Below are 26,517 nucleotides of genomic sequence, written 5' to 3'. Positions count from 1 at the left end.
TATTTCTTAAAAGTGGGAGCCTCTGATAAGGGAGTTAAACTGCCAGTGTCTTGAGAATTTAGGTCATTAGAACCAATTCTCAAATATTTATTTTTCTAAGAGAAAGTTTTCCACACCATTGGGCTACATACGCCTCCCTCCACTCTCTCCATGTCCAGTGGATCAACCACATATGCAAATAAAGGAATAAACTGAGTGGAAATAGCCACTTAATTCTCACTGATGAACGTACTGATGTAAGTGATTCAAACAAGAATGACAATGATGAAAAATCAAAATGATTGCTGGGTGAAAACAAAATGGCCAGGCCGGGTGTCCTACTGGCTCCTTGCGATGGTGTGTGCCCTCGCCTGCTGAGCGGTGAGCACTGCTGGGAAACGGTTGCCCACAGGACTTCAGAGGCAGTTTGATACGGTATCTTTCAACCAGGCTAAAGAACCTCTCTGTTTTTCTAAACAGTCTTGCAATAATTATACTTGTGTCCTTCAGGGTCAATGAACGACCTTCTATGCAAGGCTCAGGGATCCTAAATTTTAAGGGGATTAATTGGAATTTAGTCTTCCACATAAACTATAATTTGAGAAAATTCATCAGTGTGCAGAGAAATGCCAAAAAGCATAAAAGAAAGGAAGATAGAGGAATGAGTCTGAGTAAACTAAATTAATAACGAATAAAGAAATAAGCAACACTTAGCAGCTTTTTTGGAACAAAATTAAGGCATTGGCACTGGAGGGTGTTGTTGCTCCATCCAAACTGATTTAAGAGTGGAAAGTGTTATTTCTTAAAATCCTGAGCCACTGATAAAACTGCTAGGGTTTTTTTTTTTTTTTTTTTGAGATCTTAGATCATCAGAGCCAATTCACAAATGTCCATTTCTGAGGCGAAGCAAAGAAGGAATACTGAAATAAGGCCAAGAAAGATTCCTAATAAAGGAACAACAAGCTACACCCCTGGAACACTACAAATATCCCCCCTACCCTGACCCGAGCGTCTTACCTTGCTAGACTCTTCCAGCTGCGTGCCTCGCTTCCAGGCCTCAGAGAAGATGGAGCTCACGATGCTCTGGGAACGGACGTGTCCTGCCGGCGGGGTATCAGACACTCCGCTATCAGACTGATTGGAGTGATTGGACTGAGACTCTGTTTGAAACAGATTTTCAAAAATCAGATTAAATAAGTCAGTATTGTGACGTATGAATATGTATGTTTGATAACTCTTTCACTCAAGATAAGATGCGATGCAGAATGGCAACAAGTTACTTTTACCTGACTCATTTCACTCAAACACAGCCTGTGTTTTCCACTAGAAAACTTCTCTTGTCCTAGGGCGAATAGGAAATCTCCATTCTTTTTAAATAGTTCACCACAAGAAACCGATAATTGCAATAAAAGGTTCAAGTAATATTATTGGTATCCTGACAGGCTGTCATGTAAGAACTCCTAGCAAATAAGAGAATTAATGAGGGCTTCCCTGGTGGTGCTGTGGTTAAGAAGCCGCCTGCCAATGCAGGGGACACGGGTTCAAGCCCTGGTCCGGGAAGATCCCACATGCGGCAGAGCAACTAAGCCTGTGCGCCACAGCTACCGAAGACTGCGCGCCTAGAGCCCGTGCTCCACAAGAGAAGCCACTGCAATGAGAAGCCCGTGCACCGCAACCAAGAGTAGCCCCTGCTCGCCGCAACTAGAGAAAGCCCGCGTGCAGCAACGAAGACCCAATGCAGCCAAAAATAGATAAATAAATAAATTTAAAAAGGAGAGAGAGAGAATTAATGAACCATGAGTAGAGTAGTGAATTTTTTTGTTCAGTCATATCTTCATTCATGGAGAATCAATCTTTTTATATACCCCTGCTCCAGGCCATCTCAGAGATTTCTCACTTATGAATTCAGATCTATACATGATGGTCACTTCCTTTATCCCAGTAATGGACGATACTGAGAATCTGATCCCCAGTAAGAAGTGTGTTTCCTAGGGATTCAGGTATTGACATCACAAGAGAGCAGCTGTGCCATAGCCTGGCTTCCTGAAGGGCATGAAGACATCTTCAAGGGACCTGGGAATGGCTGAGGATACAGTGTAATTTGACTGACCTCCAGGGTGAGGGAACTGGAAAGATTATTTCACTGGACTCCAAGTCAGGTGAGATAACCTTGCAGAAGCACCTAGCCCCATGTCTGGCATCTGATGGAGACTCAAATGTTAAAGCTAGTCCCATCCAGTCACTCTGTGAGACGTGGGTATTATTAGATTGCAGTATTAAGCAAGTCCAGCCAAGTTCATCAAAGTACTGCAAAGATAACAGCCACAAACTCCTTTAGATAAAGTTAAGACAGTATCCTCAGGGTAAAAATATAAGCAATATAGGATAAAACCTACTCTATTTTCTTCATCCCTATCTAATATCTAGGACAACAGCCTATAAGACAAGAGGCTGGAACGTGTGACTTCTTGAGCTCTCTTCAGCATGAATATGTATGATTTTACAGTTTACCTGAAAAAGTCTACCTAATACTTAACACGATGTATACAAACAGATGATGCTGGAGTGGGAAAAGGCACGATACCACTTCATAAAGTAACACGTGGAAGCACTTGAATTGTTAAGTGCTATATAATTTTTTTTTAAATAGTATACATCATTTTTTCCCTCCATCTTTCCCTTAATTCCATTTTCTACAATCCTACTTGTGACATGCTCTTCTTACCTTGCCTTTCCTAATCCATTGCCACAAAGGTTTCTCCCCCCCAATTTAATAAACATTTTATTTTAGAATAGTTTCAGATTTTCAGAAAAGTTGCAAAACTAGCACAGAGTTCCTACATACCTAGCAGCCAGTTTACCTCATTATTAACATGTTACAATACTCTGGTCCATGTGTCACGAATAATGAACCTACACTCATGTTAATATTAACTAACTCGGGGACTTCCCTGGTGGTCCAGTGGTTAAGCCATCTTGCAATGCAGGAGATGCCAGTTCGATCCCTGGTCAGGGAACTAAGATCCCACATGCTGCGGGGCAACTAAGCCCATGCGCCTCAACTAGAGAGAAGCCCATGTGTTGCAACAAAAGATCCTGCATGCCGCAACTGAGACCTGACACAGCCAAAAAAAAAAAAGAATATAAAACAATACTTAAAAAAAAAAACTAACTAAACTCCAAACTTTATTTGGATTTCACTAGTTTTTCCATTTTCTGATCCAGGATCCCATCCAGGTTACCATATTACAGATAGTTGTCATGTCTCCCATGACAGTTTCTCAGACTCTCCTTGTTTTTGATGACCTTGACAGTTTTGAGGAGTACTGGTCAGGTATTTTGTAGCGTATCTCTCAATTTTGATTTGTCTGATGTCTTTTCTCTGAGGTTAAGGGATTTGGGGAGGAAGACCAAGAGAGGGAAAATGCCAGTCTCATCACACTGCATCAAAGGCACATGCTATCAATATGACTTATTACCTTGATCACCTGGCTGGAGGTATGGTTTGTTAGCTTTCTCCGATATAAGGTTACACCTCCCCACTCCGTGCTCTTTGGAAGCAAGTCCCACACTTAACAAGAGGGGAGGTAAGTGCCACCTCTTGAGGGCAGAGCATCTGTATAAATCTATTTAGAAATCTGTACAGGAGATTTGTGTCTTCTTCTCCATTTATTTATTTAATTCAATAATTTATTTACATCCCCATGGACTGATGGCTATTGATTTTATAATTCGGATTACAGTCCTATACTATGTTATCTTCTTGCTCAAATTGTTCCAGCTTTGGCCACTGAGCACTCTCTCAGGTTGGGTCCTGGGTCCCTTTTACAGACTCCCATCGCTGTGTTTTTTTTGAGTACTTCCTTTGTCACATGATGCTCCAGGCTCATCTTATATATTCTCTGCCACAGCCCTAGAATCGGCCACTCCAGAGCCCTGGGCTCCTTTGTTTTGGAAAATGGCATTGAGAAACCGAGGTCTAGGTTCTTAGTGTTCTCACTGCTACTAGCCCTCTCAGTGGACAGAATAGAGAATATATGTGTGCACACTAGCCCATGTATATACACATTCTTTTTTTTTTTTTTTTTTTTTTTTTTTTGTGGTACGCGGGCCTCTCACTGTTGTGGCCTCTCCCGCTGCGGAGCACAGGCTCCGGACGCGCAGGCTCAGCGGCCATGGCTCACGGGCCCAGCCGCTCCGCGGCATGTGGGATCTTCCCGGACCGGGGTACGAACCCGTGTCCCCTGCATCGGCAGACGGACTCTCAACCACTGCGCCACCAGGGAAGCCCTATACACATTCTTGATGTGTTTTTATTTACTTATTTAGGGATGAGATCTAGTCATACAGCTTTTAAATCAAATACTTCTTAAAGTAATTATTTCATAACATGGGCTGTTAGAACAAAGAAAAAAACATGATTTTAGATGACACGGATATCATTTACTGAACTTTTGAAGGGAAAGAAGCATTTATCTTAAGATGTGATCACAGCATCCTTGTTTAAAGGATGTGGGAATCTGAAAAGAAGCACCTTTTGAGTATCACTATTTCCTCTGAAAACTTTACAAAGTTTGATGACTTAAATAGCTTCCTTAACTGTGATACTGAACTAATTCCAGTTGTTTCCACTCTGCTGAAATGTCAGGAAACCCGTGGGGAAGGCAGGCAGTTTCATCATGATTCGGAGCACTCTTCTCTGAGCAACTCTCTACCCCCAATTATGCATCAACAGTTGTTTTCAGCAATATGACTGAGTTTCAAATAAACTTTATAAATATATAAAAAAACTCCTGGCTTTACCACTTTACCTGTTTCCCATTTCAAACACTTTTGTGAACTGGCCCATGACATTATCCCCTCTAAAAATAAAAAAATAAATGAATAAAAGCACATGTGCCTATTGATTATAATTTAGAAATCAGGCATGGCTCTAGTTTTAAAAAATCACCCTGAGATAACCAGGTCTTCTATCAGTCTCCATAGAGACACCTTCCTGTTGGTAGTAAAGAGTTCTTTGGACATTTTGAACTACCTGGGATGCTGGAGGAACTGGATCCTGACTTAATGCTGGAGCTGGATAAGGACGTCCAATCATAAGCCGACTCTGTCCTCCTCAGGGCCTCTTGATAGTTCATGTAGAGCTGCTTCCCGTACTAAACAGAAGGCAGTAAATGATGACATCTGTACTTTACTGGGTATGGTATGGATGCGTGGGATAGGAAAAGGGGACACATTTCTGTTTACTGACTCACAGTCTGTATTAAAATACCTATAATACTTCAAAATTTCTTTTCATACCAATAAATTATAATCCACTCTTATTTGTCCTCATTTTGAGAAAGGCAGCAAGAAGTCAACACTTGATTCTGATTATGTTCATTAACAATATAAAGATTTGTTTTCAGTTACTTTTAAAGCAACTTTGATTTTATGTCTATAATAAATTTTATTAAAAGTAACTGAATAAATACCCTTTCAAGCATTATGTATAATCACCTTTAAAATGTCCTTTAAAAAAAACTTTGTTAAGACTTTCTTTTTTAAGAGCAGTTTTAGGTTCACAGCAGAATTGAGAGAAAGGTACAGAGATTTCCCATATACATGCACAGCCCCTAAACACGCATAGTTTCTCCCATTATCAACATCCCCCACTAGAGTGGTACATTTGTTACCATCAATGAACCTACATGGACATGTAGTAATCACTCAAAGTTCATAGGTCACCTTAGGTTCACTTTTGGTGTTTACATTCTATGGGTTTGGACAAATGTATAGGACATGTACCCACCACTGTATCATACAGAGTATGAGTATTTTCACCACCCTAAAAATCCTCCATGCTCCACCTATTCATTCTTCCCCCAACCCCAAGGCAGTTTAATTTTCAAAAAATTTCTTTTGTTTAGGCTAAATTCTGCTATGTAAGAATCATACAGTGAATTCTCCAAAGCCCAAATAAATCACTTTCATGGTACATAAGCTTTTACCAGCAGTATTATTCCTTGGATACCAAGTGTTAAAAGCTTATCCCCATCACCAAGAAAAAAAGACATTTAAAACATGAAACTTAGGCCTGAGAAAACTAGACACTGGCAAAATCATGAACATGAAACAAACAGGATAATTATCATGACAACAAAAACCATATCATTAAGCACCTGTCATTCCATTATCAAAGCAAAAGAAAACCTACCTTTGCGATGCGGATACCATTGACCCACTGGTGCAGGGTCCTCACATCATCACAACAAAGGTATTTGATGTACTGAGATTTCTTCTGGATCTGTGGGTGCTGCAAGATTAAAGGCAAAGTCCAACTAAGTCCCCTGGAGAACTAAGAAATAAACAAAGTCTATCAAAGCTTAAACATGTCCTGACAAATTACAGGTCTTTGGAATAATGGCCAAATAACTTATACCTCTTAAACATCCATGAGGCCAAATAAGATGGCCCTAAGTATTTTTACAAAATAAACAAGAAAGAAACTTGTGTTAAATTTTAGGTCAAGATGTTTCAGTTAAAAAACAAACAAACAAAAAACAAAAAAACCTTCACATCATGGGAAACTCCAAAGTACCCCTTCTACATTTCAAAGAAACAAAGTCTACCAAGCTTAACAAAGTCAGTGGAAGGCTTTTTTTGTTTGTTTGTTTGTTTGTTTTGCGGTACGCGGGCCTCTCACTGCTGTGGCCTCTCCCGTTGCGGGGCACAGGCTCCGGACGCGCAGGCTCGGTGGCCATGGCTCACGGGCCCAGCCACTCCACGGCATGTGGGATCTTCCTGGACCGGGGCATGAACCCGTGTCCCCTGCATCGGCAGGCGGACTCTCAACCACTGCGCCACCAGGGAAGCCCCAGTGGAAGTTTTAATCTACCAATATAAGACTATAAAAAGGGAGGAGAATGCTTATTTCACTTTGAATTAACTGAACTCATGGAATCAGAAGACTCCATATAAGAGAGTCTTTGGTAAAGCTTCCAGCGCTTCTCTGGAGGTGAACACCTGGGTGGGGGGGAGGAAGCACAGGGCACAGCACCTGGGATGCAATGGGTGCTCACACCTGTTGCGGTGCTGCTCCCTGCTGTGGACTGAGCACTGCTCTGCAGGCCCCTCTACCCACAGCATGTGCCCTCTGGGCAATAAGCAGCTTTTCAACTGCGTCATCAGATTTAGTCTTCACAGCTCAATGTACTTTTCAGTTGAGTCTTGGATAGGAGGTGAGTGACCTGACCTTGGCTACAAAATGCAAGTGCTAGAACAGACTCAGGGTGTTTTAACTCCACTGGGCCACAACCACTAGTTCCCTGGGAAGAAAAAACCCTTCCTGCCCAAAATTAGACTGAGACATAATTCCTAATCTGTAACTAAAAGTGATACTTTGAAATCTTAGTCCAAGTGCCAAAAGAAACTACTGAATATATACAACCCATTTATTACTTTGGAAACAATATAGGCCTGAAAATCAATTCTCTCAACTAATATGCAAGAAGCTAAAAAATAAGACTATAACACTCCACCCTGTTACTTCCATGATTATCATGTATAACATCCTTCTATTAATAACAGTGTTTGAGAAGTTCATGTTCATACTCCATCCCTAAATCTTAACCATTTTTTTCCTTCCCACCTAACATATTAAATTACTTTGCCTCATTTCTCAAGGGATGAAAATTTAGACCTGGCTAAGCTGAGCTCTATTCCAACAACTGTTGTGGTATATATTTTTTTAAAACACAGGTTTCCTTTAAGATACTTAATTATACATGCATACGTATGTGTCCCAAGTGTGTACCTCTTTCAGATAATACATCAACATATATCTTATTTATTTCTACATTGTCAAATTTCATGAATAAGCTCTTCCCTTATTTTTATTTTTATTATCTTAAAAAAAAAAACTACCAAATGGTGTGTTTTATTACCTCCTACAAGTGTGTATATATTTCCTGTATCCTGCACGTCACTGGAAGGACTCAGACTCAGTCATTAAAGCTCAAAGCTGATGAAAGGGATCAGGCCCTACAAATATTTACATTTGCATTTGTGTAGACCCTGTGTGGCAGCACTTTTTGGTTTGTTTGTCAGAACTCAAATGCTCAAGAATAAAACACTTACATAGGCAAAATCTAGTGTAGACTTACAGGAAAGAAAGACATATCTTAAATACTAATAGTTGAGTGGTCTCAGGCAAATTGATCCCTTAAACCTCAGTTTCCACATCTGGAAAATGGGGACTCTAGACCAGACTTGTGAGATGGACATGTCCAGTGCTTCTAGTGCAGCACCTTCCACCCTGGAGTTCTTCAGTAAATGGTGACCATTATTTTTACTATTATTTGCACCCAGTGGTATGGTGTTTTTTTTAGTTCAATACATTAAAATTTCTAGATATAAATAGGTAGGCAATATAAATACATAAATTTAGCTTAACCTACTTTACCAAAAGCAAATACAAAGCATACAAATCATTATTATAAAAACAAACAAGAAAACCCTTAGAACAAAAATATTCTTAACCTAAGAATTCTATGAACTGCAAAAAGGATTAAAGTACTAGCCAGTGGTCCTACTTACTTCTGGCCCTAACAGACACTGTTGATTGCCTTCCCCACAGCTGTCTCCTCCTCTCTACCTCTTTTCTGATAGAACCCCAATTTGTTTGGATGTCTACCCCTCACCTCAGAGAGCAAATTCTGACTAGTGTAAACCAAAAATGGTGGCTTTGTTCCCTGCCAGTGATTGGTGTAAGAGTGAGCATGTACTCCAGGCCGACGGCCCTCAAAGGGAGGGCTATTAGAAGAACTGGGAAATATTTCTTTCCTCTTAAAAAAAGACAAATACAGGGAAAAAGAGTCCCTCTTCCTCTGCTGGATTCTGTTGGGTCAAAAATGGGCAGTGGCCATTTGTGACTGAGGTAAGTCGGTCTGAGAATAAGCTGATACGCAGCTTATTAAGTTCCATACGCAGAAGATGGACCAGGGAAAGATGGAAAGAAGGTAGGTTCTCACTGACAACTTGGAGCCCCTGAAATAAATTCTTACTGTCTCCATGTTATGAGCCCCCAAATAACTTTTATTTATATTGATAGTTACCTTATAAGAAATTAAAGCTGAGAAAAAGTTAAATATAAGAGTATACAAATACACATTCCACTACCCAGGGGAGCAAAGATATCATCACATGTCATGTAACCTTTTAGAAAACTCCATTATACACTTGTGAGAGAATGAGAGTATAAAAGGCAAAAAACATCTTAGCATTATTAGTAGAATAACATTGACATCACAGGCCCCTTTACTGGGTCTCAGGGACTCCAGGGGACCCTAGACCTCATTTTGAAAACTGTTGGATTAAGCTACTTTATACTGACTTTTAAAAAATTACTTGCTACTGTAACTAAATGATATAGGGTATTCTCCAAAAACGATCAGTTAATAAAGGGCTACCATTATAATACACCTAACTTTATCAAAGCAATCAAAACTCTACCCCAAAACCCTAAACCACCTCTTCAAACCCAACTGACAATTCTCAGACAAAAGCAAAATCAAATGATGATATAAACATGTAGACCTAAGTAGTTACCACGGGGCTACTGAGATGGACAATGAGAAAAACGTAATCATCTCCATAATTATCCTGAACTTTTTAATGTTACCTTTTCCTAATGTTCCAATAGATCACTAAAAATTTCAGTTCTCAAAAGTACAGATATGATGAGTATGAGAAACTCAAAAGTTTGGATATAGGGGGAAAAAATCACTAAAAACAGCTTAGATGGATCATAATACATGCGTGGGCTATCAGAGCCATGGTTCAGGAGAAAAGGGAGACGAGAATTATTTCTGGACCAGATGAGAACCAGCCCACTTTGAACTCGGGCTCTGTTGGTTCTGCTGAGTTAGTACCGGAAAAGAACCCTTCCCCCCACATGTGGCTCTGATCTAAGTCTTCCTAAACTAAGCCAGTTATTAAATGAGAGTCTCAAATTTATAATCTAATCCATTTTATACATTATGACTCAAAGCTTACAATTCACTATCCATCTCCTAGTGTCATAACTCTAACTAGGGTCAGTTGTGGGATAAGCACAGGCTTTCCTTCCTTCCCTCCTTCCTTCATTTATTTATTGGCCACGCTGCACAGCTTGTGGGATCTTAGTTCCCCATCTAAGGATTGAACCCAGGCTCCGGGAGCTGAAAGCGCTGAGTCCTAACCACTGGACCACCAGGGAATTCCCTTCACCATTCCTTTAAAAACCTATACAGAAAAAAGCAAAAATAGGACACTCGATGGAGATCCAAACTATTTTAAGATGTCCAATAACCCCCTCTATGTCTAACATCAATTAAAATTCCTAAAAAGAGAGATATGTTTACCTTGAGCACCAGACAGTAGTCTGTAGGTGCTTTGTATTTATTCCGATAATCCTGTCCATAGTAAACATTGACGTGATCCAGCTGGAGAAAGCACACCAGATCCCGAGACACCTGTGAAAAAAACACCGGAAGACTGAATTAACAGTAATGTGTAAACAAGCAGATATCACTAGTAACAGCTTCTAACTGAGAATCAAACTTTACCAAGCAGAAATTATTGCTATTTTGCAGAAGATAAGACAGTGAGATTCTCTGCAGATGCTTCTTCTTTAAATCCATGATGCAACAAAAAAGGCAGTCCGTTTCACTTACTGTCTTGCCATTCATAAGGAACACTGACTTGCTTGGAAAGGATGGCACTTTTAAAAAGACTTTAAATATAGTATAGTATTTATATTAAATACAATATAGTATGATAGAGCTCTCTGGAAAGAACAAGAGATATCATGTAGCTCAGTGTCTGTAGTGCATATCTCAAGTCCAGCAATTCTCAAGTCAGGGTTCCTCGCCAGTTAAACAGGGGCGACAACATGTACCTCTCAGGATGGTGGTAAACACTGGATGAGATGACCCTGTAAAGAGCTTCTGCAGTGCTGGGCCCCCAGTAAGCACAGAAGTGACAGCTACCATGGGGGCCCTTAGCAGAAGCACATTACCTAAGCAAGGCTGAAACGCCTGTAATCCTAGAAAGGTATTCTCCCCCCAAACAATAACAAGCAAAAATGACTCTGGCAGAAGCTCCAAAAATAAGAAATAAAAGCATGATTTCAAATTTGCCAGGAGAATCGAGATGGGCCCAACTAATGAGCAGAGAGTGAACATTTTCAGGTTTCTTCTTTCTTATAATAGATCAATAAACAAAGCAATGTTCTGTGTGTCCTACACGAGCTGAAACAAATCAGAGCCTGGATCACCTTATTAGCATGCTCACTACAAATTAAAATCAATCAGTGTAATAAGGAAGCTAAAAGTCAGCAGAAGGGACGCACCTTTGCTTTTCCTTTAGGGACATAGTAGATACCAGATGCTCGCAAGAGAAAATAACGCTTTTTCCAGGACTTCTTGCCATCATCTTTCAACCAAAGGACTCCCTCAATTTCTGGTACAGTTACAGAACTTCCGCAAAAACACTCCTAAAAGAAGAAGGTGATTTGGAAAGACATGATCCTTAGATTCTCAGAACAAAGTTGTGTTTACCCCTGTGAAATGCATGACACTGTGATTAAACCAAAATGCCTCAGTATAAAAACCATGCTGCTAATTTTACCTCAATTAGAACTTTCTATTCTAAACATTACATGGCTTTACTCTGGAACGACTATGGCAATGCCTAAGAACTTTTACCTAACATTGTTTTGAGGAAACTAAGGTGAAATGTCAACTGAGTTGCATATAAAAGTACTTAAATGCATTTGTAAACAGCATAGTTACACTAAATTTAATCAAAGTGTCAGAGCTAACATAAACTTTATTTTTCTCCAAATTAACAACACATTTTGATTAGCTGTATGTTAAATAGGAATATATTTTAAAAGAAAGCAACATGCTAAATGAATGATTACACTTCCACAATTTAAAAACTATCAATGTATATGATTCTAAAACAAAGAATATTTAATACTAGGTTGAAAGGAATATAAACAAACTCAAAATTCTGGATTCTAATGTCTATACTTAGATAAAAATTTAATTTAAAAAATCAATCGTGTATTTAGTAAAGGAAAAGTAGAAATCCTCACTAAACTTGAACACAGGAAGGTGAATTAATTTCTCTCTCCCCAAAACAAAAAAAAAATTAGGAATTATGAAGAGGATTTTTCTTAATTATAGCTAGCATCCCTATGAAAAGCTTAGTGCTGATCTTCATCTTCCTAATAGCCTTGTTGCTAAATAAGAGTTTGTTCAGATCTTCAAACATACTCATGTCTTTGACCTTAGTTCTCTAAAATCAGCAAAAGCCAAAAATTCAATTATGTTTGAATTTGTTTTATTACTCTTCAAAATAAAGAGAGGTATATATTTTTTAAAAAGAATCATTATGATTTGTAAAATTATTTGAGTTATTTCAGACCAAGGTTTGAAATATTTTGTAAATAGCTAACTATACTCAAATTTCTCTCTGGGTAAGCAGATAAAACAGGACAATCACATCCTTCATTGACTAGCCTTTTCTCCCACTTGTCAGCTACTAAAAGCTCATAACTCCTTTTAGCCCACTAGCATACTGCTTGGCAAAATAATAAGTTTTACAAGGTTCTTCGGTGTTCTAATGTTCACACAGCTGAACTCTCTCCAACAGGCTATGGAAGAAAATAGGCTTCCCTATTTACGATTGAAATTATAAATATAGAGCACTGACATTCTGGACTTCAAAAAAGGTGCTTAATATTTGAATATTATAATGTGCAGGAAAAGGGGAAGGAGGGAAGGAAGTCATACCTCCAACAGTACTTCTTTGTTTCTATCTGCCATCTCAGCTGTTTCCTTTTTTCCCAGAAGATAATTCTGGAAAAATGAATAGATGACAGTTAAAGGATAAACCCACTCTACTATTCCCTTGGCACAGGTATGTATATGATTTCTTCTAGAGACACAGAAACCCTGTGTTGGTTTCTGCCTACACAGAGTGAGGGGAACACCCCTTTGAAAAGCAACCTGTTCGTGGGATCTTCAGGGAAATGCTTAACACTGATCTCCTCCTTACCTTATCCATTTATCTTGAATTATTCCGTAAACTGCCCTCCCCCAAATCCTGAGGTGATATTACATGCAACAGCTAGCAAATATGTTTTGGTATATCTAATGAAGGATACACTTACAGGACCTTAAAGGTTTACAAATTATTAAGTACAACAAGTAAGGCAAATTACCTTAAAATATGCTGAGTTTAACTGATCCAGATGGAGAAAATTTAATCTAAATCCCAAATTCTCTGAGACTACCGTGATCTCATTTGCTTGACTCAACTAAAATCTGAATTCTAATTATTAGCCTTATGAAACATTTTTTCACAATCATCCATAAAAAGATCTGTTGGTATTCCCAAACGTGTATTCTTCACTAAAAATACCCAGTAAAGATGTTTCATGATTAAGCTGCCTGAAGGATAACTATTCAATAACTTTAACACTGCTACTATTTTTCTCATTACTACTTTTTATAGTGGGGTTGTTTTCTCTCACCTATTGATTTTTATAAAATATTTGGGTATTAGAAAGGATTAACTCAAATATTATTTTGGAATAAGCAAAGATACTAAATAGATAAAGGTAACATATATTAGAATGTGGAACCATTTATAATCAAGGTTACTGGGTTTTCAAAAAATAATTTAAAATAAATCAAAGTGTCAACTGGATAAATGACAAAAGTAGAGAAACTTAAATATGCAAGTGCTTTCCTTTGAGGGATAAGGAACTCACCAAATAAACAGCTGGGTTCAAAACAGCTCTGAATTAGAGAGAACAGAAACCTGGTAACACCCTGGAGGTAAACCTGCTTCCCCAAAGGCTCATCCCATCTGGCTCTGCAGAACTGGCAACTTCTTTGAGGCCTGACACCTGGGCCCCAGCAGACTTGCCACCTTGGCAGTAGTGAATGTTCCCATGGGGTTTTGAATCCACAATGCTCCAACTGGGTGGTTACCAATCTTTTAACTCTATTAACTTAGCAGTCAGAGAATTATATAATATGAACATTTAAGAATCCTGACCTCTGTAAGCTATAGTCTCACCTGTGGGTTTTTGAAAAGTGCATATTTTTCTATACGCTCCATAAATATAAGCTTGTTTTGGCTATCTCTTGTCCAATTAAGAAGATTTTCAACCAAGTTTTCATGGTCTTCAAAGATTCTCTCTGTCCCAAAATAAAATATCAGTATTTTGTTAGTATTCATCAGAACTGCATAAAAGACAAGAAACCTTGCGAAGTAATTCACAGCAAAACCCTTAACTGACACCCCGAGAGATTATCTAGTCTTCCCTCTATTTTCAAACAAGGAAACATGCCCTCGTGGTGTTAAGTGACTTCAGCAAGGTCACACAGCTGCTACATGGAAGGATCAGGACTAGAATCTAGGTCTTCTGACTTCAAGGTCTTCTTCAGCCTTCAGCCTTTGCCCATCCCACCCTTAAAAAAAAACCCAACATGTTAGTTGCATTTCATAAATTCTGGTATTAAGTGCTTCTAACAGCATTCATTTCTTGTCATTCAAAAAATTTCCAAGATGAGTTCTTCTTTGATCTATGAGTTTTGTTTAAATTTAAACAGAGATGTATTTTCTAATGTCCAAATTAGGAATCAAAGAACTTGTCCTATATATTGAACATATGTTCAAAGAACATATTCTAGAGATAATGATTTTTTGAAATTTCTTGAGAGCTGCTTATAACCTCATACCAGAATCAATTTTTAGAAATACTCCATTTCTGCCTGTAAAGAATGTATATTTTCCTGTTATTAGTGTTCTAAATTTATCTCTATTCATTTTTGTCTGCTTGATTATATTGATCACTGAAAAGATTCTTAGATGAAAAGTTTCTACTGTGAAGGTAGACTTGTGAATTTCTCCTGGTAGTTCTGTCAACTTTTGCTTTATACATTTTAATGCTATTATTAGATAAAATTTAGAATGATTATATCTTCCTGATGAAGATGTATGGTTCTCTTTATCTCTAGTAATGCAATTTGCTTAAAGTTTATTTTGCCTGATAATAACATAGTTAATATTATCTTTCTTTTGGTTAGTGTCTTTCCATATTCCTTTTACTTTGAATCTTTCTGTGTCTTTAGGTAAAAGGTCTTTTGTAAACAGCAAACACTTGCATTTTGTTCATCTTTTCTAATAATCTCTGTTGTTTAATTGAATGATTTACATTTGTCATAGTTTGTTTCCACCATCTTATTTTGGGCTCTCAGTAGTCCCTTGTTTTCTTTTCTTTTATTCATTCACCAAGTACTGAATGACTACATATTATATTTGAATCACTGTGCCAAATATGATTAAATGATAGTTATGGATCTTTAACTATGGCCGTGGAAATATTCTAAAAACTATCATCCAAACATTTTCTGTGTATGGTGACACTACATCTATGAACTCAAACCTTTCTAATTCTCTAAGAATAGTTATAGGGAAGTATTATTAGAATACATGTTTACACATATTAATAAACTTCTAACTTATGGTTTGGTTTTGGGGGTTGTGTATGTGTGTTCTGAGAGAAAAGTGTTAATAATTAAATTTTTATTTCTCTGGAAACTGCTGTGAAATATTTAAAGATATCATAGGTAGTAAGAGCAATGCAAATACATTTTTTAAACAAAATAGCAAGTTGAAATTGATTACTGATTGAATAAAGCCTAATAAAATAATTATTGTGAGGTTTCTGTAATCACACAATATTACAAAAAGAACACTTTTTAAAAGAGTCAAAGATGATATAAAAAATGAGGGATTTTTAAAGTTAGAAAACACCATACCAAACTACAAAACATAGGAAACTAAGACCTAGTACATCTAGCTAAAAATAAGATGTGCTTTATGTTTCCCCTGAAAGTCAAATGGTGGTATAAAGACTTCGGTACAAATGTGAATAAATGTGACGGTCTTTAGTAAATGTGTTCAATATATTTGGTTCTTATTTGAAGGGAAAAGAATATTTTGTTACCTTAAAAAAAGAGAACAACTTTGTTCTGGCCAAAAAAAAATCTAAAGTGAACTGGAAATGATACTGTACTCAAAGAAATGTCAAAATACTTGGGGGTAAAAAAAAAACAATGTAAAAAGGCCAGAGTTATATTATAGAAAAAAAATACAGTATAAAGACGTCTCAAGTTGCTTTTATCAACATGAAAACTGTTGAAATTACATAGAAATTAAAAAGTAATTATAGCAATGATACTACTAACCCATTTGTAACTCAGAGATCGTTTCCACCAGAGACCAGTCTAAACTATAACCGCAGTGAGATTTGTCCATCAGGTTATCCAGCACTTGTCTCACTGTCTGCCTCTCATCCACCATCATTGTTTTAGAACTATCATCAGACATGTGGACTCTAATCACCAGCTATAATAGGAAAAAAGGAAATTAAATACAAACCAAAAAACAGGCATTCTAGAAGTTTCTTCCAATATTGAGTAATGTTCTGAGTAATGTCCTTAGCTAAAATATAAATTAAAACACAAATAATGACTTTATTATGCAAGAAAAATACTCTAAAATTAGGTATTAGATAACCTAACTAAATAAATTTAATGCATTTTTAAAAATTAAAATAACAGGTAAGATTATAATAATAAGACTATTTTGTTTTACCCTTTTAGAATTTAAAACCAGAAAGGTATTTCTTTTATAATGCATTTTATCCACAAAAAAATACATGTGAAAAATGTATTAGAAAGAAATACCCCTCTATAGCTTGCTACATCTTAGAGCTACGTTACATAAACAAGGCAATTCTTCATAAATCCATAAAACAGATAAAAATCCCAAACCAAGAAAAAGCCCAAATATCACCTTTTTCACTTGTGCCTCTTTAATTTTCTCTAGGGCAACTCTGATCTTCTCAGCTTTCAATTTTGCTGCCTGTTCTTCCTGTGAACACAAAGCACTTCAGATAAACTAATGCTAAAATGATGAGAATTTTTTGAGAAGTCTTTTTATCCTTAAGGATGCTGCTAAAATTGAATTTCAGTAAGAATATAACTTCACACACTTATATAGAACACATTTTAAAAATAACCGTGTTCACAAAGTGAGAGCAGACATATTATAAAGGAACATTTTTTAAGATGCAGACTTGAAGATCTCCTATAATAAGACTAGATTTTCATATTCTAGTGATGTAGTAATTTAATTTTAATTTAATCCAACAGTTTAATTCTCGACTGTCAATCTGAAGCAGATAAATTTCAGGTTTCAGGATAGGGAAAACATGAGGGTATCTGTGGGTCTGCCAGTGACTCTGAATTTATACCCCCTCCAAAGTACAGGCAATTTTTTGCATAGTAATGCTCTGTCCTGTTATACTGAAAACATATCATCATCATAAAAGTAGCAAAAAAACAGTATCAATTTATCTCTTTGCAGCCATACAAAAATACTTAATAAACAATGTAGGTTCATATTAATATACAAATACAAATAGAGGAGGCTGAATTAAATTCTTAGGTTTTACTCTGCTTTGGAACAGTCACACAATATAATCAATGTCTCATGTCTCTAAATGCAATTTTGTTTTTATTAATTCATGGATAAAAGTTCTTAAAATACTAGATATAATTTTCCAAGTATTTAACTTACAGTAATTTCTACTTTATAAAATTTAGATTACAAGTAAGTAGTAAGAAAATAAAACTATACTTAAAACATTTGCCTATTTTCTCCTAGAACAACATATAGTACTGTAATACTGGTACTTACTTGTCCTTTCCAGCAATAGGCCATAGTACACTGTAGCATTAATCTCCAATTGAAAAAGACTCATGTAAGTAAACCTTGCTTATAATAAAGGACTCCTTTTTAATTCTAAGCTTTTGGTTGCTCTAGCAAATATCTAAAATACCTAAGAAAAACATAAAATGCCATAGTATATATTTCTTTACTTAATATGACTTAAAAAAAAAAAAGAGAGAGAAACCTATTTACATCAGCCAAACTTTATCTGCTCTGGACTGTGATTAAAAAACACAATCCATGCGTTATTCTTGGTTAAAAAGCTGAAGTTTCTAGGGCAAAAACACAAAAACAAAAACTCAATTCATTTAACAGATTATTCCCTGTTCTCCTAAATTCTGTTGGCTTTCTTATTTTTTAACTGCTTCTCTTTCCATTTCACACTCTAGGCTGACTCCCCTCATTTCAAGCTTAGTATTTACTACTCTGTGGAACAGAGAAGAAAACAGTGGTTAGGAAGGACAGTGGGTTTGTTTGCCAGAAATGTGATCCATTTCAATGAAAGCAGTCAGTGAATTAACATAATAACTAAGGTCTGGAAATACTATCTGTAAACCCAATTAGACATAGAACAAAGAATTGCATTTTAACAATGAAGAGGAGTAAGATCAGACTTGATTCTTAGATATACTCCTCTGATTAAAAGATTAAATCATCCTACCTCGCCTTTATGCAAATAAACAAATTACAGAATTATAAAATATGTTGACTGTATATTTTAACATAAGATACGTTTTTTTCTTTTTAAAGCAGGCTATAAAATGAGAAAACTAGACTACTGTCATTAAAACTCTCAGCCTCGGGCTTCCCTGGTGGCGCAGTGGTTGAGAGTCCGCCTGCCGATGCAGGGGACACGGGTTCGTGCCCGGTCCGGGAAGATCCCACATGCCGCGGAGCGACTGGGCCCGTGAGCCATGGCCGCTGAGCCTGCGCGTCCGGAGCCTGTACTCCGCAACGCGGAAGGCCACAACAGTGAGAGGCCTGCCTACCGCAAAAAAAAAAACAAAAACAAAAAAACAAAATACAAACAAACTCTCAGCCTCTAGAATTCTGTGTCTTAGAGAAACAAAATCATTATTAAATTACCAAACCCTATGTGTTTCTGATGAGTAGGGCACTATTCTATACAGGAATTCTAAGTACTAGCATTTTCCAGCGGTTTTTATGAAATCACCTATTTCATCATATTTTGGAAGATAAAGAGGGAAGCAGAAGTTTTATGAGTGTTTTCTCAATGGGATAATGATTGTATGTTCTTCATGGCTCATTTGCCGCATCCTTATATTGGTATAAATGGCTGCTATAAAGAAGAAAAATTTACCAAGACATAATTTTGAATTTCACTTCATATTTCTGAAAAGCAAATTTAAATCTCAAAGTCTGAAGAGGAAGAACTGATAGTATCAATGCTTTGTGTATCTGGAACATAAACATGAGCTTCTAAAAGGCCAAATTCTTTTATGATATTATAATTAATCTGCAGAAGTTAAAAAATGTTTAGAAGATTTCCTCAAAGCCAAAAAACATTTTTAAGAAAAAGAGAATATTCAAGAGAATGAGAAGACAAGCCATAGACTAGGAGAAAATATTTGTAAAATATTTATCAGACACATCTGATAAAGGACTATTATCCAAAATATACGAAGAACTTTTAAAGCTCAACAAGAAAATGAACAACCCAATTTAAAAACTGGGCCAAAAACCTGAACCGAACTCACCAAAGCTTACACAGATGGCAAATAGCCTGTGAAAAGATGCTCATGTCACATGTCATTAGAGAATTGCTATTGTTGTTTTAATTTAAACAACGATATACCACTACACACATATTAGAATGGCCAAAATCCAAAACACTGAAAACATCAAATGCTGGTGAGGTTGTGGAGCAACAGGAACTCTCAAGTCTTTGCTGGTGGGAATGCAAAAGGGTACAGCCACTTTAGGAGATAGTTCGGTGGTTTCTTACAAAACTAAACATGCTCTTACAATATGATCCAGTAATCAAGCTCCTTAATATCTACCGAAATGAGCTGAAAACTTACCTCCACCCAAAAACCTGCTCACAGATGCTTAGAGCAGCTTTCTTTATAACTGCCAAAACTTGGAAGCAACCAAGATATCCTTCAGTAGACAAATGGATAAACTGTACTACATCCAGACCATGGAATAGTATTCAGTGCTAAAAAAAGGATGAGCTATCAAGCCCTGAAAAGACATGGAGGAACCTTAAATGCATATGACTAAGTGAAAGAAGCCAACCTGAAAAGGCTACATATTGTATGATTCCAACTATATGACATTCTGAAAAAGTAAAACTATGGAGACAGTAAAAAGATTAATGGTTGTCAGAGGTTAGGGAGAGGGAGGGATGAACAGGTGGAGTACAGAGGATTTTTGTGGGAGTGAAACTACTCTGTAGGATACTATAATGATAGCTACACATCATTACCCATTTGTCCAAAGCCACAGAATGTACACCACCAAGAGTGAACCCTAATGTAAACTATGGACTCTGGGTGATAATAATGGTCAACACTTGTTCATCAATTATAACAAATGTGCCACTCTGGTGGGGGATGTGGATAACGGGGAAGCTATGTACGTGTCAGGGCAAGCAGTATATTGGAAACCTCTGTACCTCCTTCTCAATTTTATTGTGAACCTAACACTGCTCTTAAAAAATAGTCTATTCAAAAATGGAATATAAAAATTTAAATATAGCATTCTGATATTGGTTATAAACACCAAAACAGTATTTTTATACTCCCATCTTATTATGATATTATTTACCAAATACAATAGAATACAACCATTGCTATCTTTTGAAGCACTGACATAAAAAGTCATTCAATTGTAAGATTAATTTAAACTCCTGGATCAGTTTCTGCTCCACAGGCTAAAAACTTGACACATAAGAAGAAAGGATTAAAGAAACAAGAGAAACAACCAATTAACATACATTAAACCAATTAGATTTCCTGCCATCAATAAGAAACCATTTTTATGTAGAGCAGCCAGGTGGGCCTATTTTAACAACCAAACTCAGCTATTCTTCCATTTGCTCAAAATACTACTCTTAATAAATACATAAATTGGTCAAATTTGAATTTAAGAACTGTGCGCTTAATTTCAACCTAGGCAAATTTTAGCTTATTCTTCTCCAGTTTATTAGCAAGGATAATCAATCCCTGCTAGAAGCTTTTAGAAGAAACAATCGATCAAAATACCTCTAATATCTTGAATGTCACTGGAGCAAAACTGAAATAAAAATATTTGTATCAAATTGCAAGATTCACAGTATTTTATACTTCCCATGGGTAATAAGCTCTTCCTCAGAAAGTTGGCTTGTATCTACTATATTTAAGCAGAATCATATCTTTTAACCATAACAACCATAGAAAGGAAGAAACTGTTTTAAGCTCAGAGTGCTGTGCAATACAGGAAAGGTCAATAAATCTTTGCTGATGTGTTTAGATTATATACTTAGAAGACATCTAATAGTTCACTTATTTAGGCAATGCAAATCTCTGTTCAACGTCTGCAGGCCAAGTTTAATACAAAGAACAAAGCTTTATTCATCCCATCTTCTCTTCTGTTGGTTAAAGTTGACAAACTCAGGTCTTAAGTTTTCTGCCCCTTATCTTTGGGCTATCCCTTTGTTCACACTGTTTGTCTCACAACCATACTTAACATAAGTAAAAGATACCTCACACATATAACAACTTAACTTTCTCTCCTACCCCTTCCCTTAAAAGGGCAAGAGACAACCTATTTTTCCACCTGAAAAACTCCTGTGTGGCTATCAATAACCATCAAATGCCAAGCCTCCTCAAATTTACATAAAGGACAAAAACTCCGTTAAGATCTTATGATTAAATGAAAGCCAATGCTGTGGTTACAAAGTGTTACAGCATTCTCTTCATGTTACAGCATTCTCTTCAGCGTAAAAATAAGAATACTTACAGAAAGAGTTACGGTTGCAAAGAACTGGCTAGTGAATTCCTTCAACTAAGAAATTATTAAGGCTTTGTGGGTTCAGAACCAATGGGATTGAGATTAAGGAGCTGAAGAGTAGTTAGCAGTTTCTTTGAGGTCAAGTTTGTTTCACAGATTCCAACAAAGTTGTGTAAATTAAAATGATTCAAAGAAAATTTGGAGTGACGAACAGTTTAATACCCACAAAATGTTCTATTCTATAAAACTGCTTAGAGCCAACATAATAAGAGTAACAACTAGTCTACTTCCCCCTGAAGAAATCACGAAACAGATTCTCTCACTAAGAAGAGAACTAATATTAACTGAACACCTACTTGCCACACACTACAAGGCATGTATCTCATCTAATTCTCAATAATGCAGGGGCTAGCATTATTATTATTATGTCCACTGCACTAGTTAAGGCCCAGAAAGCCTTATCTTTCAAAGATCATACAGGCAGTTACCAAGTGAATAACTACTTGCTCTTTCTACCATGTCACAGTCCCTTTTGTCCTTAAGGATTATAGCATATACTTTGGGGATAACAGTAAATAAAAACGGCTTATCAAAAATAAAAGCCTTGGGCCTCCCTGGTGGCGCAGTGGTTGAGAGTCCGCCTGCCGATGCAGGGGATACGGGTTCGTGCCCCGGTCTGGGAGGATCCCATATGCCGCGGAGCGGCTGGGCCCGTGAGCCATGGCTGCTGAGCCTGTGCATCCGGAGCCTGTGCTCCGCAACGGGAGAGGCCACAACAGTGAGAGGCCCGCGTACCACAAAAAAAATAAATAAATAAAAATAAATAAAAAAATAAAAGCCTTTCAGTAATATAAAAGCATTTTTACAACTTCTCTGAGCAAAGAAAAGGGTGGTTAACAGTACAGCAGTCCTTGAAACCTTGATGGTCACTAGAGGACCATTCTTTTACATGACAGATGTTTGTCGAGACTGTGCAGGCTTGGGCTTGAGTGCAGGGGATACAGTTCCTGCTCTCACGGAGCTTACATTTAATGAGAGACAAGAAAGAAACAGGTATGGGATAAGTCAGTTAGTGGTCAGTTCTATGAAAAAAAATAAAATAAAGCAGGTTAAGGGAGTAAAGAGTGAAAAAAAATGCATTACTATTTCAGGAGGTCAGGGAAAGCCTTTCCAATGGTACCCAGAGACTTAAGGGCATCAGATCAGCAATGTGTCTTTTGCCCATTGCTCCCATTTATGGCAAAATAGTCCTGTGCTGGCACTAATGCTGCTCCTAGAAGAAATAGGTTGGCATTGTTTTTTGCAGAGGCTCCTGGCTCAGAATTGTATAATGGGGTAGTTATTTCATCAACAGTGATATAATGACAACTGGATTGGTGATGGAAACAAACAAAGCATCCTTTTTGCATTCTTGGCCTAAGCAGTGTTACTGTGTTCATTTTACTGTGTTCTAACTACCGAGTGTTACAAAGTCCTAGTTTGGAAAAGTGCAGGTCAGAGGTGAGTCAGTAACTGGAACACCATGCTTTTGGGTAAGGGGAACCAGACTGCCACGCAGGTGGTAGGAAAGAGGTATGAACTCGACTTAGCTTCAAAACAGCCATGTGCTCTGGTAGAGGGCACTGACATCGAGAGGTCCCTGTGGCTCTGGTTATCTGGGAATTTCTGCCACCTCGTCCTTGACTCCATCCCCCACTCCACCCTAAACGTTTAGGTTCTATGCTACTGAGTCACCTTCCTGATCAAATGTCCTGTTGTATAAAAGCAGGGCAGTATATAGAGGTAGCTAGAGTCAGATGTTGGCCACATACACCAGTAATGCCAGCGCTTGGATCTGAGTAGAGATGGCTCTGACGCTGCAGTGAGTATCAACATCTCTTGGGCAAAGGGAGATGAGAAGTTACTGCCCGCATCATTTTTTCCAAACTTGCAAACACCTACTCTCCCTGTGAGAGGAACTCTGTTCTGTTCACTGCCATATCTCAAGGGTTGTAAACAGTGTCTGGCACATAACAGGTATTCAGGAAATATTTGTTGAATGAAGTTATTCTCTTCAATAGATTCTCACTGCATTTGGCGGGGGGTGGGGAGGAACTCCTTAGTGTGCCTTGAATGATCTGATTCCTGTCTACCTCTCCAAACCTCAATCAAGATACTCGTATCTTCAACTACTCAACTACTGTGGCTCCAGCAACATAGTGTTTCTTCAGCTTCTCAAACATGCCAAGCTTTTTTCTCCCTGGACCTCTCTACTTGGAACATTTCCCTTCACCCTCAAGCTGGCTTCTTCTCATCCTTCAAGCTTTACATTAAATGTCACCCCTTATAAGGGCCTTTGCTGATGTTACCATCTAAAGGAAATGTAGCCCTAATCCTCCCCCCGAGTATTCTCTATTACTTACCTTGTTTCCTTCATAGCACTAAATATGATTTAGAGTTTGTTTACATGCTTGCTTGTAAACGTTCTTTATCTATATTCCTAAATAGACTGTGAGCTGCTGAGGGCAGGGACGATGTCCACTTCATATAAAATTATTGTATATCCCAGCACCTAACGCAGTACATGACTAAACAAATATTTGTTGAATAAATACGCAGTGGAAATGGTAATATGTTACACTTCATCTGAGAGCGGTATACAAAATGCACTGGAGGAGAGGGACAGGCAAAAATAGAGACAAGAGTCGTGGCTCTAATAAAAAATACGAGGCTGCTTTAGGGTGGTGGCAATGGGAATGAAATGGATGGGTGAACTCAACCAATCCTACAGATTATGACAAGCTTATTAGAGCTCTGAGATAATAAGTGACAAGAAAAAAGGCACCAGATGGCTCAAACCTGGGTAACTGGGAGAGTGGCAGCATTGTGAACAGAAACAGAGGTGTCAAAAGAAGAAAACAGATATAAATTGTGAGGCCCCAGGGAGAGTGTGGTTCAGGAAGCTGAAGACCTGCAGAACTGGAGGTGCTGGTCATCTTCCAGGAGATGTCTGACAGCGACCTCTCAGGAAGAGAGACCTGATCTATAACAGAGATCCTAGTTGAAGCTATGAGAGTGGATTCCAGAGAGACAGTGAACAGAGAAGGAAGAGCTAAGAAAAAGGGAAGAATTTTGCTCTGGTTATAAAGTACACGGCTACCATGTGCTTAAGATTTCTAAATTTCCCTCATCTTTAAGCTGCTTCTACTCTATTCCTAGATCTCCTTTAAGGAGAGAAACTCAAGCAAAAGAAAGGGTTTTATTGCTGATTCTTGAGTCTTCTTTTTGAGCTGTTATTCATGGAGATTTTAATTTTAGCTTTACCATCTTCTTTCACAAGTTTATAAAGTTAAGAAGAAATAATTTTTTAAAGAAAACCTCTGACACAATAATAAAAACTTATTTAGAGACATAAACCATAATTACTTTGTATAAAACCATAATTACTTTGTATATTCTTCAGAAACTATCTATAACCAAGTCTGACATGCTTGAATTTAACATTTAAATAAAATAACAAAATAAAAACATGACTTGTGAGGAGGTAGAAAGCTATTCAGCTTCCCTATTCTGTTCTTCCTGAGTTAATGATGACAGTGGCTAAGTGATTTTAAATTGTTGTAAAATGCCAGCCCAATGAAAATCCAGCTGGACTGATTCAAACCATTCTGAGGGCAGAGAACTGAGAAATTTAAATTGCAGCCTTCTCTTCCAATTTGATTAAACTAATGTAAAGTAAGATTCTGTTTATATAAATAAATGTTTAATTAAATGAGGCATTGATAATATAAACAAAAATTAAAAAACAAAGTTTGCTAAAGTATGTCACAGCATGGATGACCATTAGAAGTAAGTTAAAATTAAGCAATGATTTTCAGACTTCAAAATGAAATACAATGTTAAACTAGAAAAAGTGCAACACACTTGGTCAGGCTGTCAGGTATTTACGAAAGTTAAAAACTAGTGAAAAATTACTGAAAATATTTTCTACTCTATTTTCTGATAGTTATTAAGATCAGTAAATAATTACCTTCAGTAAGAGAAAAAAATACCTCTATTAAGAACAAAGGTGCAAAAATAAGAAAGCACAACCTGAGAAATCTGAGAGCACAGTCAAAAACAGAAATTACATTCTACCTATAAGGCAATAAATATTTACATGCAGGTGGAAGAAGAAGTATCACCTTGGTCAGCAAATGAGAAGGTTTTCCTGCAATGTTTCTCAGAAGAAGGGAGGTTTCCCTGTCCAGATAGGAGTGCTTGTGCAGAAAAAGAGAGAAAAACAAACAAAAAAGGCAATAGAAGTCAGTGGAGGTTTCATGTGTTTAAAATATAACGTTGACAAAGCAAGAATGATTCTCTACCATTAATTTCATATTTTACCTAAACTCAATGAAATATGACCAAATTAAAAAAAAGAAAAAGAAAAGGAGGGGGAGGGAAAGACGCCACCTTTGCCAGTAGGCATGCCCTAGCCCACTCCTGCTGACCCCTCAGCTCTGGGAAAATGGATCACACCCTGCAAAGATCACAGAGCAATTTGTCTTTTAGGGCTGTGCTTGTGAGTGCTGTGCACACAGCACAAATAAACAGGTGTCAAAGACGAATGACTATCCCTATTCCTTCCTCAGTTTTAAAACTTCTGCAAGTATTTCTGACCAAACCAATGATAGCTGCACCAAGAGGAAAAATGTCCATAAATATTTTGCCTAAGGGTATCACGTGTTTTCAGTAAAATTTTATTAATTCACTCATTATATCAGT

The 26,517-nt window shown here is 37.3% G+C and overlaps 1 protein-coding gene across 1 annotated transcript in view; it reads right to left on the bottom strand.

Moving 5' to 3' along the window:
- Positions 1–26,517, bottom strand: part of RAPH1 (Ras association (RalGDS/AF-6) and pleckstrin homology domains 1) — a gene marked incomplete at its 3' end in the record, with an annotated part of 84,590 nt that overhangs the window by 3,592 nt on the left and 54,481 nt on the right. The window contains exons 6-15 of the mRNA XM_079710405.1: positions 25,938–26,012; positions 16,882–16,959; positions 16,272–16,431; positions 14,095–14,216; positions 12,801–12,866; positions 11,351–11,494; positions 10,362–10,472; positions 6,176–6,274; positions 5,015–5,135; positions 997–1,139 (exon numbers count right to left, since the gene is read on the bottom strand). Coding sequence (XP_079566531.1) covers positions 997–1,139; positions 5,015–5,135; positions 6,176–6,274; positions 10,362–10,472; positions 11,351–11,494; positions 12,801–12,866; positions 14,095–14,216; positions 16,272–16,431; positions 16,882–16,959; positions 25,938–26,012 — 1,119 coding nt within the window. The remainder of the gene's footprint in view (positions 1–996; positions 1,140–5,014; positions 5,136–6,175; positions 6,275–10,361; positions 10,473–11,350; positions 11,495–12,800; positions 12,867–14,094; positions 14,217–16,271; positions 16,432–16,881; positions 16,960–25,937; positions 26,013–26,517) is intronic.

Source organism: Hyperoodon ampullatus (genome assembly GCF_949752795.1).
Source record: "Hyperoodon ampullatus genome assembly, chromosome: 8".
Taxonomy (NCBI): domain Eukaryota; kingdom Metazoa; phylum Chordata; class Mammalia; order Artiodactyla; family Ziphiidae; genus Hyperoodon; species Hyperoodon ampullatus.
This window is presented reverse-complemented; position numbering and strand designations above follow the sequence as displayed.